At 50.4% G+C, this 14702-nt stretch overlaps 1 protein-coding gene across 1 annotated transcript in view; it reads left to right on the top strand.

Annotated features, from left to right (window-relative positions):
* Positions 1–14702, top strand: part of LOC103265835 (serine/threonine-protein kinase 10) — a gene marked incomplete at its 3' end in the record, with an annotated part of 113034 nt that overhangs the window by 84568 nt on the left and 13764 nt on the right. Inside the window, exons 14-16 of the mRNA XM_021715229.1 lie at positions 6155–6278; positions 6983–7162; positions 12798–12890. Coding sequence (XP_021570904.1) covers positions 6155–6278; positions 6983–7162; positions 12798–12890 — 397 coding nt within the window. The remainder of the gene's footprint in view (positions 1–6154; positions 6279–6982; positions 7163–12797; positions 12891–14702) is intronic.

Below are 14702 nucleotides of genomic sequence, written 5' to 3'. Positions count from 1 at the left end.
GCTAATTTTTTGACTTATTGTAGAGACTAGGTCTTGCCAAGTTGCCCAACTGGTCTTGAACCCCTGGGCTCAGGCAGTCCTCTCGCCTCTGCCTCCCAGAGTGCTGGGATTTCAGGCATGAGCCACCAGGCCTGGCTACCTGTGTAATCTATTTACCCATTTATCCAATCCCCATCCTCCCGTCCATCTACCCACTCACCTTCCATCCATTTATCCACCCATGCATTCATCCCCTACTCATCTATCTGCCTGTCCTGTTATCCACCCAGTCACCTATCCACCCTCCCATTCATCCATCCACCCATCCACCCATCCACCCATCCGCCTACTCACCCCTCCCCCATCTGCCCACCCATCCACCCGCCCATTCATCTCCCCACTCATCCACCTAACCATTCATCTACCCATGTGTCCGTCAATCCACCAGAGGGAGGACAGGATGGTGACCCAGATAGATAGGAGGTTGTTGCCCCTATAGGACTTATAGCTGGTAGACCAGCACACAGTACACATGGTCATCCCTGGCTGTGGCAAACGTGTAAAGGAAGTAACAGGTAATGGGTGGTATGATGGAGAGCTGAGCCTGCAGGGTGGAGGTCTGGCCACATGCGGAGCTGGGGGAGCACAGAGGGAATTGCAATGGCTGGGGCCCTGAGGAGTGACCGTACGGCTTAAGGGCCTGGTATGGGGAACAGGGAGGCCCTGTCCAGGATGGCCAGGTGTGAGGTGCAGCCTGGGGCAGTGGCCGGGAGGAAGGAAAATGTGGTTAGATTCAATGTCCCTTGTAGACTCGGCTGGATGGAAGGAGAGACAGGGCTGTTTGCCAGGACCCATCCTTGCACTTTTAGTTGCTTGGCCCCACCTTCACGGTCCCTCTTTGGGTTGGGCAGGTAGGGTGAAGATTCTAGCCAGCTCTGAGTGAGAATTCCCTCAGGCTTCGAGGACTGAGTGGCTTCCTGGGAGCTGCTGGTGGGGTAGGGGCTTAGCTGTCAGGGAGCCTCGGAGTCTCAGAGCCTGGGAGGTGCCCCAGACTCTTCAGTTTTCAGCCTGGAGGGCTGAGTTTTCATCACCTCTCCTCGGGGCAGTTGAGGTTTTTCGAGTTGAAGTTCCAGATTTGCCACACCCCACTGAGAAGCAAACCCTCTGGCCCTGGCACCAGGTCCCTGCCTCCTCCTAAGCAGAGAAGTAGTGTGCTGCCTAGACTCACAGAGTGCGACCAAGGAGGTACAGAGGGCGTGCTCTGGAAAGACCAGCACTGTGGGTCCTCCGTGGTCTGAGCATCCTGTAAGCCAGGCCAGGCCGCCAGACTGGGAGTATGGAGTGACCTGGTCATACCTGGATCCTATGCGACTGAACCTGATTACTCTCCCTGACTGAGGAGGCTCTGGACAGAGTTCCTGCTGTTTTCCCTAAAACCACTTTGTCCTTCCTTCCTAAGCTCTCACCCATCTCTGCCTCCTCCTTCGTGAGCCCTCAGGCATTAGGAGGTGATGCCAGAGCCTGGCTGCCTGCCTGCTTTCTGTGTATCTTGGTTTTTTGCTGGTTGTTCTCTAAACCTTGGTTTCTCTTGAGTCAGGATTTCTTTTTCTTTGTTAACACTCTCCAGAAAATCACCTCCTTCCTTCCTCTTTCCAGAAAACACACTCAGACAGAAGCTTTCTTATGTGACTATAGGAAGTACCTCTGCAGGGCTGAGCTGGTGATGACCTCAGTCTCTTAGTCTGCCTGCCCTACACCTGTCCTCTTACATATTTTCTTTCTTTTTCTTTTTTTTTTTTAATCGAGTCTCACTCTGTCACCCAGGCTGGAGTGCAGTGGCATGCTCACGGCCACCACAACCTCGACCTCTTGGGTTCAGGCAATCCTTCTGCCTCAGCCTTTCAAGTAGTTGAAACTACAGGCACACACCACCATGCCTGTCTAATTTTTTGGTTTATTGTAGAGATGAGGTCTCGCCAAGTTGCCCAGGCTGGTCTGCAACCCGTGGGCTCAGGTAATCCTCTCACCTCAGCCTCCCAAAGTGCTGGGTTTATAGGCATGAACCACCATGCCCTCCCTCTTCCTTATTTTCTAAAACCACACTCATCACCAGACCTTAATGACTGCTACCATCTGAAAATCCAATTGACATCTATTAATAAAGTCTTTGACCCTTGTCTAAGGGCAAAAAAAAAAATGTGTCTCTGACTTTTCCCAGACACGTGGGTAGCCATTGCTTCTTCCTCATTATAATTCGAGCATTTGGCACTTACAGAGTGTTTGTCATGTGCCATTGCCTTACCTGTGTCATCTCACTTATCCCTCAAAAAACCCCGAGAGGTGATTATTTGCCTCATTTTACAGAGGAGGGAAGAGAGGATACCCAGCTGGAAAGCAAACATAGCTAAGATTCAGACAGGTCCCTCTGACCCTAGAGAATATGCTCAGCCACACTACACCACTGGCTCCTCCTTGTACCACTGTGGGCAGCAGTTCTGTGAGCAGTTGTGGCCCCTCTGAGCCATGAGGAAGACTGCTAGGGTTGGGGTGTGGTTCAGTGGGAATCACCATGGTGCAGAGGGGGAATGCTAGACTAGACTAGGGTGTGGGCCTAGGGACCTAGTCCCCAGAGGCCACCAGGGAGGCTTTAATTCACAGTCAGAAGGCCCAAGGCCTTTTTTTGAGTCTGGGTCTCACTCTGTCATCCAGGCTAGAATGCAGCAGCATAATCAAGGCTCACTGCAGCCTTGACTTCCTGGACTCAGGTGATCCTTCTGTCTCAGCATTCTGAGTAACTGGGACTAGAGGTGTGTGCCACCACACCGGGATAATTTTTTTGTGTGTGTGTGGAGATGAGGTCTTGCTTTGGTTGACTAAGCTGGTCTTGAACTCCCAGGCTCAAGCAGTCTTCCTTCCTTGACCTCCCAAAGTGCTGAGATTAAAGGTATGAGCCACTGTGCCCGGCCCTCAGTTCTTTCTGTAGCATTTTAATTTTTTAATCTTTTTTCTGATTATATGAATCATTCTTATTTTTTTTTTTGAGCTGGAGTCTCAACTCCATCGCCCAGGCTGGAGTGCAGTGGCACGCTCACCACCACCCCAGCATCAACTTGCTGGCCTCTGGCAGTCCTTCTGCCTCAGCCTTCCAAGTAGCCGGAACTGCAGGTGCATGCTACCACACTGGCTAATTTTTGATTGTAGAGACAAGGTTTCGCCAAGTTGCCTGGCCTGGTCTCGAACCCGCAGGTTCAGGCAATCCACTTGCCTCAGCCTCCCAAAGTACTGGGATTACAGGCTGAGCTACCAAACCCGGCCCATATCAATTTTTTTTTAAAGGGTTTTGCCTTTATTTTTATTTTTTATTTTTTTTGAGTTGGAGTCTCGCTCTGTCGCCCAGACTGGAGTGCAGTGGCACGCTCCCGGCCACCGCAGCCTCAACATGCTGGGCTCCGGCAATCCTTCCACCTCAGCCTTCCAAGTAGCTGGAACTACAGGCACGCGCTACCAAGCCCGGCTAGTTTTTTGATTTATTGTAGAGATGAGGTCTCGCCAAGTTGCCCAGGCGGGTCTCGAACCCACGGGCTCAGGCAGTCCACTCACCTCAGCCTCCCAAAGCGCTGGGATTACAGGCTGAGCCACCGAGCCCAGCCCCATATCAATTTTTAATGTACTTACCCAGGAAGAAATACACTTGACACTTTGGGGTTTATTTCACCAGTATTTTCTCTGTGAGCACACACATACAATAACAATAGACATATTATCAGATTAAGGCACATTGTGTGGCTCAGGTCAAATTTTTAAAAAATTATTATTATAATTTTTTTATTTTAAAGGTGTGGGGTACTACTGGGCGTGGTGGCTCAAGCCTGTAATCCCAGCACTTTGGAAGGCCAAGGAGAGAGGGTTGCTTAAGCCCAGGGGTTTGAGACCAGCCTGGGCAACTTGGAGAGACCTCATCTCTACAATAAAGACAGTTTTTAAAAAATTAACTGGACATGGTAGTGTGCACCTGTAGTTCCAGTTACTTGGAAGGCTGAGGCAGAAGGATTGTATGAGCCCAGCAGGTCGAGGCTATGGTGGTGTGAGTGTGACACTGCACTCCAGCCTGGGTGACAAAGTGAGACTCCAACTCAAAATTTAAAAAAAGAAAAAAGATTTGGGGTACCACTCAGGGTTAGGTATACAAATGGTCATTGTACAGGTTAAGTTTGGAACTCACTTTGGTCCCCACTTCACCTCGTTTCAGTTCAGGTATTCTTATTGATGAAGTGTTAAATTTTTTTATTGTATTTTTAAGATAAATAATACAGGTTGAGCATCCCAAATCCAAAATACGAAATGCCTCAAAATCTGCAACTCTTTTTTTTTTTTTAACATTTAAATCTGCAACTTTTTGAACACCAAGATGATGCTCAAAAGGAGAGGCTCATTGGAGCATTTCAGATTTTGCATTTTTGGATTAAGCATACTGAAATTGCCAGTATTCCAAAATCCAAAGTAATATGAAACCTAAAACACTTCTGGTCCCAACCATTTTGGGTCAAGGATACTCGACCTTTGTAACATCATGGTTCAAAATTCAAAAAAGTAAGAAAATAAACAGTGAAAATTCTTTCTTCCTCTCTTTCTTCTTTTCTACCAGAAATCCCATTCCCTTCCCTGTGCTAATACTTTATGGTGTCGTCCTTCCAGAATACTCAGTGTTTAAACAGGGATGTAAAGAACATGTCCACACACGTGCATAGACACACTTTGCCATCTTTTGCTTCACCAGATGATAGAACAGCATAAGAGAGCCATGCTTCAGCATCTTACTTTTTTTTACTCAGAGATCATTCCATATCTGGTCACACAGTATTTGTTATTTTTATTTATGATTTTCGAGTTGGAGTCTCTATCGCCCTGGCTGGAGTGCAGTGGCACACTCATGGCCACCACAGCCCCAACCTACTGGGCTCGGGTGATCCTTCCGCCGCAGCCTTCTAAGTAGCCTGAACTATGGGCACACGCCACCACACCTGGCTAGTTTTTTTCTTTCTTTTTTTTTTTGAGTTGGAGTCTCACTCTGTCGCCCAGATTGGAGTGCAGTGGCCGCTCCCGGCCACCGCAGCCTAAACCTGCTGGGCCCCAGCGATCCTTCCGCCTCAGCCTTCCGAGTAGCTGGAACTACAGGCACGCACTACCATACCTGGCTAGTTTTTTGATTTATTGTAGAGATGAGGTCTCACAAAGTTGCCCAGGCAGGTGTCAAACCCACAGGCTCAGGCAATTCACTCACCTCAGCCTCCCAAGGTGCGCGATTGCAGGCTGAGCCACCGAGCCCGGCTAGTTTCTTTATTTTTATTGTAGAGATGAGGTCTCGCCAAGTTGCCCAGGCTAGTCTCGAACCCCTGGGCTCAGGCAGTCCTCTCATCTCCGCCTCCCAAAGTGCTGGGATTACAGATGTTAATTTATGTCTTTTGACATGGTAGTTTCACTTCTAGATATTAATTTTTGTTTTGTTTTGTTTTGAGTTGGAGTCTCACTCTGTCGCCCAGACTGGAGTGCAGTGGCCGCTCCCGGCCACCGCAGCCTCGACCTGCTGGGCTCCGGCGATCCTTCTGCCTCAGCCTTCCAAGTAGCTGGAACTACAGGCGCGTACTACCACGCCCAGCTCATTTTGATTTATTGTAGAGATGAGGTCTCGCCAAGTTGCCCAGGCGGGTCTCGAACCCGCGGGCTTAGGCAGTCCACTCACCTCGGCCTCCCAAAGGCGTGGGATTACAGGCTGAGCCACTGAGCCCAGCTAGATAGTAATTTTAAAGAAATATTTATAGATGCACAACACTATTAAATAAGAATGTTCATAACAATGTTATTTATAATAGTAGATTAGGAAAAAATGTCTATAATATACACCTAATTAAATACATTAAAATATATCCATATGATAGAATTGTATACAGTCATCCAAAAATCAAGTTTTAGAAAATATTTAATTACATAGAAAAACCTTTATTTAAAATACCAAATTCTGGCTGGGTGCAGTGCCTGAGAAATGTCACATGAAGCTGGAGCTTCACTCTTCTCTGCCAGGACTTGTGTGCTTTTGCCCCATGTTCCAGGCTATGAGTGTTGTAATCTCTGAGGCCACTTTCTCACCGTGAAATGTTTGCCTCCTCGAACTTTCTAGGCGCCAGGAACTCCGAGAGCTTCGACTGCTCCAGAAGGAAGAGCATCGGAACCAGACCCAGCTGAGCAACAAGCATGAGTTGCAGCTGGAGCAAATGCACAAACGCTTTGAGCAAGAAATCAATGTGAGTGTGAGAAAAGCTGGGGCCCTGTCTTCCTTTTTTTTAGTTGGCGTCTCACTCTATTACCCAGGCTGGAGTACAGCAGTACACTCACGGCCACCCCAGCCTCGACGTGCTGGGCTCCACTTCAGCCTTCCAAGTATCTGGAACTACAGGCATGCACCACCACATCTAGCTAATGTTTTGATTTACTGTAGAGACAAGGTCTCGCCAAGTTGCCCGGGCTGGTCTCGAACCTGTGGGTTCAGGCAATCCTCTCACCTCGGCCTCCCCAAATGCTGGGATTATAGGCATGAGCCACTGCACCCAGCCAGACCCTGTCTTCTTTAAGTGGAAGTGGCCAAGTAGGGATGATTGGGCAGTGGAGAGTAATTCACAGCAATTACCAGTTCCTGTGCTCTCGCAATCTCATAAGGCAGTGACTTGTAAACACAGATATGCATGAAGGTCACACAGGAGGATCTCAGGAGGGGAGATAACCTTTGCTGAGCTCCATGCAACAACCCTGCAAGGTCAACGGTCTGGTCTCCCTTTTGCAGATTAGAAGAGACTAAGTGACTTGTCCCTGGTGACACAGCAGAGAGGTGGTAGAGCTGGGATTCACACCCAGGTCCTAGCACAAGCCCCGAGTGCTTCCCCTTCCACGCCCCATCTCCCGTCTAGGTATGAAGCGACTCTGCTGAATCTCTCCAAATGTATCCTTCCAGGCCAAGAAGAAGTTCTTCGATGTGGAGCTGGAGAACCTGGAGCGTCAGCAGAAGCAGCAAGTGGAGAGGATGGAGCAGGACCATGCTGTGCGGCGCCGGGAGGAGGCCAAGCGGATCCGCCTGGAGCAGGAGCGGGAGTATGCCAGGTTCCAGGAGCAGCTCAAGCTGATGAAGAAAGAGGTGACTTTGCTGGGGCCGTGGGGCGTCTGGGAGCGCTAGGACCTTCCTGGTTGCAGGGATGGAAGTGTAGCTCAGCCTCCCATTGTCAACGCAGGGCACACCCCACCTGAATGCTCCACCAGGTGCGCCTGGCCCGTGTACTCAAGCTGCCCATGAGGAGCGGCTTCCTGCCTTCCATGGCCCGCAGTCCTGTGCGCTGGCGTGGCTCACAGGCTGGCCCTCGCCATGAGGCCTCAGGCAGCAACCTTGGCGTCCTTCCAGCTTGGCACCTCGGCTGAAAGAGAGCAGGGAGGAGGGAAGGGATGGGGGCCCAGGGACTCTGAGATGCTGCCACCAGATGGGGGTGCTGGGTCAGCAGATACCACACATTGTCCACACTCAACCTTCTCTTCCTTCTCCTCCCCCAGTCGGGAAGGAAAGGGTAGTGGCAGGAGGTGGGTGGTCCTGAGACGTCTTGGTCGGCTCTGGAGAAGGGCACCTGGGCCTCAAGACAGAGCAGTGACACCAGGATGTTCTTTCGTAGACGCTTACTCATGTGGTAGGAAGGGGACAAGCATGCTGGCAGCCCCCAGGGTGGGAACACCAGTCCAGGCTGCTCCCTGTCTCTAGCTGAGGGCGGCGGATAAGCAGCCCCCCAGGGTGGACCACGGACCTGACGGGCCCTAGGAGCTCAGCTCGCAGACATCACTGTGGCCTGTGGGGGGCCTCGGGTGGCTGCCTGTGGGAGTCAGGGCCAGTGGCCGATTGAGCAGGGCCAAGACTGGTGTGAGACAGGGAAGCCGGCACCTCGGGCACAGGTGTGCCTCGGAGACGTTGCTGGGTTGCTTCCAAAAGCATCTCAGTAAAGCAAGTCACACTGATGTTCAGTGAGCCATGCTGTAAACAGATGTGCTGTCATCCAGGTTTTGTTGGTCCGTTGCTAGGACACAGGCAGAGTGGGTGTGGCATCATTCTTTAGGGCCCTAAGATTTGGGGAATGGCATATCAGCATTGGCTTCAGTGTAAAGTCACAGTTGCATTAGTCCCTCACCAGAGAGTCACCCTGTCCTTTGAAGCTTTGAAGCCAGGCACTGACTTCTCCTCTCTAGCTATGTAAGTCCTAGGTGGCATCTTCTCCTGGTAGAACGCTGTTTCATCTTCACAGAAAGTCTGTTTGTAGTGTAGCCACTGTCATCAATGATCTGTTAGGCTTTGGACAAGCCATTTCCCAGAGTTCCAGCTGCTTTCTGTCAGTTCCAGCTGCTTTCTGTCAACGTGAGCCATTCAGTAGCTGCTTTGCTGGGGCTGCACATGGTGTGGACTGTGCTGGGTGCCTGAGATACTGCAACAAATGAAACAGATAGGCTCTCTATCCTCAAGGGACTGTCTCCAGGGAAGTCTATCCTCAGGGGACTGTCCTCCAGGGAAGTCAGACAAACAAAAAGCAAGTACACTGTCAAATAAATAAAACAGTTGCCATCATGCCACAAAAGCAAACAGTCTGGTTAACTAGTGATCCAGGGAGACTGTCTTTAGAGTGGTCTGGAAGGCCTCTTGGTGTATGACATGTAAGCTGAGACCAGAAGGATGCTGTCAGATGTGAGAACCTTCCAGGAGGGTGGGGCAGCTTGTGCAAAGGCCCTGAGGTAGGAGAAAGAACTGGAAAACAGTCAGTGTGGTGGAAGCTTAGGAAGGGAAGGGGAGATGAAACAGATGGGTTCAGAGGCCAGGTCACGTAGGGCCAAGGGTCGCAGGAGGAAGATCGCTGTTTTAGTCATTGCTGTTAACATCTATTCCTCACACAGGTGTTTTGAGCATTGAATGAGTGTTAGACCCAGTGTCTGCCCCAGAATTAGTGCTCAGCAGATGCCTGTTCCCTCCTTGGCTCTGTGCCGCCTGTCATATAATCCAAACCGTGTGTGTGTGTGTGTGTGTGTGTGTGTGTGTGTGTGTGTGTGAGTGAAGGAATCATAAGAGGAAAGAGAGACTCCAGAGGAGAGGCCTAGGTTAGGGGCAGGGTAGGAGAAGCCACCTCCTTAGCAGGATCCCAGTAAGGGTGTCAAGCTTGCCCTTGAACTCCAAGGCCGTGTGTGGGATATGATACTTGGGATTCTGCTCACACTCAGTTTTGTTTTTGTTTTTTGAGTTGGGGGTCTCACTCTGCTGGAGTGCAGCGGCACAATCACAGCTTACCACAGCCCCACCCTTCTGAGCTCAGGTGATCCTCCTGCCTCAGCCTCCCAAGTAGCTGGGGCTGCAGGTGTATAGCACCACACCCGGCTAATTTTTTGTAGAGATGAGATCTCGCTATGTTACCCAGGCTGGCACTTCGTTTTTTTTTAATTCTTTTCTCTGGATGGTTTTCCTCAGCAAGTTTTCATGGAAAGGAAAAGCTTAACATCTTGCTTTTTTGGCTTTTTGTGGAGGACACGACACTCACCATTTAGTAAGATTGTGTCCCGTGTAGGCAAACGTGCCTGCTCCAATTCTGCAGCTCATGTCTCTGACAGAGAGCTGCTGTCTTTATGTCTTTCGCAGAAGGGCCAGGCACAGTATTGCTGGCATTTGCTTTTGTTGTCCGGAGCTGTTTGTTGGGGTTTCATGACTCGATGAATTAAACATGTATTTTAGAGTGCCTGTTGTTCACCAGCCCCTGTATTGGGCAGACACGCAGCTGGGCTGGGACTCAGGCTCTCTGACATCTAGAAGAATGCCATTCCCCTGCTCCCTGCCCTACAGAACTCAGCAGGAGAACGATGCTGGTACATTAGTGCCCTCAGGAGTTACCGACATATGTGAGTCCTGTCCCCTCTGCCAAGTAGCCCCATGTGACTCTTCTTTTATTGTTCTCTTGCCTCTCCCCCCACTGTCAGTGGCATAAGATTTCATCATGTTTCAGTGCCTTTAGCAGAAATCCTTTTCTAAACTGCTGTTTCTAATCTTCTGTCCTGGAAAACCAAATCATCAAGTTTGTAAAAGCAGTACTGAGCTCAAGAGGTCTTTAAATTGTGTGATGCACAGATGGTGCTGTTGAAAGGCATTTCGGCAGGCACCGAGGTCCGAGGGTGTGTACCGTGTCCAAGGCAGCCCTCAATGTGGACACAAAGTGACACTGATGAGATCTTGAAGGTATTTTATCAGGGTTTCTAAAATGGTGATTCTCAACCTGGGGCTGTTTTGTTCCCCAGGGGCCACTTGGCAACATCTGGAAACATTTTCACTTGTCACCACTGGAGCAGGGGGAGAGGACCCGGATGCTGCCAAAATTCTGTAACACACGGGACAGCACAACAAAGGGTCTCCCCCAGCGTCAATGGTGCTGAAGTTGAGAAATCCTGATCCAAGCCCATTAAAGCCACAGAATATGGGAGCAGGATTCAGATTACAAATCTAAGATCGGGGTGGGGGAGGAAGCTCAAGAATTAGAAGAGGAGACAATGAGCTGGGCTCGGTGGCTCAGCCTGTAATCCCAGTGCTTTGGAGGCTGAGGTGAGTGGATTGCCTGAGCCTGCGGGTTCGAGACCCGCCTGGGCAACTTGGCAAGACCTCATGTCTACAATAAATCAAAAAATTAGCCGGGCCTGGTAACACACGCCTGTAGTTCCACCTACTTGGAAGGCTGAGGGGGAAGGATCGCCGGAGCCCAGCAGGTTGAGCCTGCAGTGGCCGGGAGCGGCCACTGCACTCCAGTCTGGGTGATGGAGTGAGACTCCAACTCAAAAAAAAAAAAGAGGAGACGATGAAGAGTAGCTGGTGGGATTTGGGATTAGATGGTAAATGTGTGCTTCACGTTATGAGAGACGCCAAACTCCCCCAAAAAGGGCTGTATCATCTGACATCACGAGAATGTGGGAGACTTGGTATTGTCAAGCTTAATTTTTATTTATTTTTATTTTTTGAGTTGGGGGGGTCTCACTTTGTTGCCCAGGCTGGAGTATAATGGCACAATCACAGTTCATCGCAGCTTCAACCTCTTGGGCTCAGGCGATCCTTCTGCCTCAGCCTCCCAAGCAGCTGGGACTATAGACACACGCCTCCACGCCCAGCTTATTTTTGGAATTCTTGTAGAGACAGGGTCTCTTTTTTTTTGAACCAGAGTCTTACTGTCACCCAGGCTGGAGTGTGGTGACACGCTCACAGCCACCACAACCTCGATCTTCTGGGCTCAGGTGATCCTTCTGCCTTAACCTTCCAAGTAGCTGGAACTACAGGCACACTCCACCACGCCTGGCTGATTTTTTTGATTTATTGTAGAGATGAGGTCTCGCCAACTTGCCCAGAACTGGTCTCAAACCCCTGGGCTCAGGCAACCCTCTTGCTTCCACCTCCCAAAGTGCTGGGATTACAGGCTTGAGCTACTGCACCCGGCCTGACAGAGTCTTACATGTTGCCTAGATTGGTCACAAACTCCTGGACTCAAACAATCTTCCCGCCTTGGCTTCCCAAAGTGCTAGAAATTTCAGGTGTGATCCACCATGTCAGGTCTTATTTTAGTTTAGCCATCTGGTAGATGTGAAGTGATACCTCATTTTGGCTTTAAGTTTGTCTTTCACTAATGACTGATACTACTGAGTATCTTTTCCTGTGACTGTATGCTCTCTCTATATATAAGCACAGGAAAAGATACTCTATATATATTGTTGTTGTTGTTGGAGTATCTGTTCCAATCTTTTGCGCATTTATTTAGCTGGGTGATTTGTTTTCTTATTACTGAATTTTAACAGTTCTTTTTATAGTCTATATACTAGTGTTTTGTCAGGTATACATTTTACAAATATCTACTACCAATGTTCAGCTTGTTTCTTAGTTTGCAGTATTTTTTTTTTTAAGAGATAGGGTCAGCCGGGCGTGGTGGCTCAGCCTGTAATCCCGTGCTTTGGGAGGCCGAGGTGAGTGGATTGCCTGAGTCCGCGGGTTCGAGACCCGCCTGGGCAACTTGGCGAGACCTCATCTCTACAATAAATCAAAAAATTGGCCAGACGTGGTAGTGCACGCCTGTAGTTCCAGCTACTTGGAAGGCTGAGGCGGAAGGATTGCCGGAGCCCAGCAGGTCGAGGCTGCGGTGGCTGGGAGTGTGCCACTGCCCTCCAGCCTGGGCAACAGAGTGAGACTCCAACTCAAAAAAAAAAAAGAGATAGGGTCTGGCTCTGTTGCCCAAGCTGGAGTGTAGTGACATGATCATAGCCACTGCAGCCTTGACTTTTTGGGTTTAAGCGATCCTCCTGCCTCAGCCTCCTGAGTAACTGGGACTTACAGGCGTGTGCCACCATATCCGGCTAATTTTTAAATTTTTTTGTAGAGATGAGGTCTCGCTCTGTTGCCCAGTCTGGTCTTGAACTTCTGGCCTCAAGCAGTCCTCCTGCCTTGACCTCCCAAAGTGCTGAGATTATAGGTGTGAGCTGCTGCACCCAGCACAGTGTACATTTTTTTAATGACTGAGAAACACCACCCTGAAGGAAGCTGAGGGCCTGGATACTAAGTAGCCCCAAATAGCACCCATCCACTCTGGGGGAGTCCAGGCGCTAGAGCAAGGTGGCAGATAGGGGGAGGCCTGTGGGTGCTGCCTGGTCAGAGGGGCTCTGTGGAGAGTGGGGTGGAGGCCCAGGCAGCATGAGGACATGCCCTGACCCTGCCGCTGTCTGCTGTCTCGGAGCAGGTGAAGAACGAGGTGGAGAAGCTGCCCAGACAGCAGCGGAAGGAGAGCTTGAAGCTGAAGATGGAGGAGCATGTGCAGAAAAAGCAGCTTCTCGTGAGTCCTTAGTCGGGGAGCAGAGGGGCTGGGGGCCCAGGCTTGAGACCCTGACCGGTGACCAGGCCCTTCTCTGTCTTTGTCCAGGGCCTTCCCCTCAAATTCTCATCTCTTGTTCTGAATACCTGACTCCAGCCCCCTCATTCATGGCCCCTGTTACCCCTCCAACACGCAGCCTTCTCTGATTGCCCTCACCCCACTGGAAGTGACCTCTCCCATCTCTGGACACCCCAGCCTTTGCATTGACACCCCACCCCCCACCCCTTAGCACCTCCTGTCTTGCCTTAGTGCTGTTTGTTACATCTCCTCGACCAAACCAATGTACCGTCTGCCCACTTGGCATCTTTTATATCTAGAAGACAAGACCTCATTTCTGGTCCTGCTCTAGTGTTCCAAGGGATGCCACCCTCCTTTTGTGCCTACGAGGCCAGACACCTTGTAGTTCCTGCCCCCCACTTCCCTCCAGCCCTCGGATTCCAGGTCTAGTCGAATCACCCCTCCCCCTACATCCCTGTGCCTTAACCCTCCAGCGGCTCCCCCTTTCATCAGATGAGACCGCCTCCTCACCATGCCCTGCTGGGCACCAGCCTCCTCCTTTTCATCCCTTGGTGAATGCCCCCATTTTCTCCCACTAGGAGGTCTTTGTGCATTCTGCTTCCTCGGCTCCAAATGCAGGAATCTTAGAATCCACATTCACAGATGCTTTTCTTTTTATCTAGTTCAGCATTCACGGGTTACTGGGGTAGGTGCTGTTCGTTTTCCCATTCGCTGAAAAGGAAGCCAAGGCCCAGAGAAGTGACACTGCAGAGTTCACAGGGAGGGGGTAGATGGGGCCCGAGGCCTCCAGACTGGCTGGCTCCAGACTTCGTGTTCTCTCTGGGACACCTTCCATCCTGTCCCTTAGCCCTTGATTAGAAAGGGAGCACAGGGCAGGGCTGGTGAGGTGGGCAGAGGGACAGCAGGTGATGTGGCCCTGTGGGAGGCAGCCGCATGGAAAGCCTCAAAGACAGGCATATCCTTGGCTTGTATTTTCTGCTTCTAGAAATCCTGAGGGCTAGCACAGAGGTCACAAACATCTAGCTACCAGGATGTGAAGAGCACTATCTTAAGTAGAGAAAACCGGCCGGGGATGGTGGCTGACGCCTATAATCCCGGAACTTTGGGAGGTGAGAGTATTGCCTGAACCCACGGGTTTGAGACCAGCCTAAGGCAACTTGGTGAGACCTCATCTCTACAATAAATTTAAAAATTAGCCAGGCGTGGTGCCACGTGACTGTAGTTCCAGCTGCTTGGAAGGCTGAGTCGGAAAGATCACCTGAGCCCAGCAGGTGGAGGCCGCAGTGGCTGTAAGCATGCCACTGCACTCCAGCCTGGGCAACAGAGTAAGACTCCAACTCAAAAATAAAATAAATAAAAATAAAATAGAGAAAACCAACTGGGCGTGGTGGCTCACCCCTGAAATCCTAGCTCTTTGGGAGAAATGCCTGAGCCCAGGAGTTCAAGACCAACCTGGGCACCTTGGCAAGACCTTAAGTCTACAAAAATAAAAATAAATTCGCTGGAGCTGTGACCCCAGCACTTTGGGAGGCTGAGGTGAGAGGATTGCCTGATCTTGGGGTTTGAGACCTGCATGGGCAACTTGGCAAGACCTCATTTCTACAATAAAAAAAAAAAGATTAGCCAAGTGTGGTGGTGCACGCCTATAGTCGCAACTACTTGGCAGACTGAAGCAGAATTGCCTGAGCAATTCTGAGCTGGGCGTGGTAGCGCATGCCTGTAATTCCGGCTACTCGGAAGGCTGAGGTGGAAGGA

Source organism: Carlito syrichta, unplaced genomic scaffold (assembly GCF_000164805.1).
Source record: "Carlito syrichta isolate Samal-C Ts95f unplaced genomic scaffold, Tarsius_syrichta-2.0.1 Scaffold306872, whole genome shotgun sequence".
NCBI lineage: Eukaryota > Metazoa > Chordata > Mammalia > Primates > Tarsiidae > Carlito > Carlito syrichta.
Note: the sequence above shows the minus strand (reverse complement) of the source record. Positions and strands in the feature narration are given on the sequence as shown.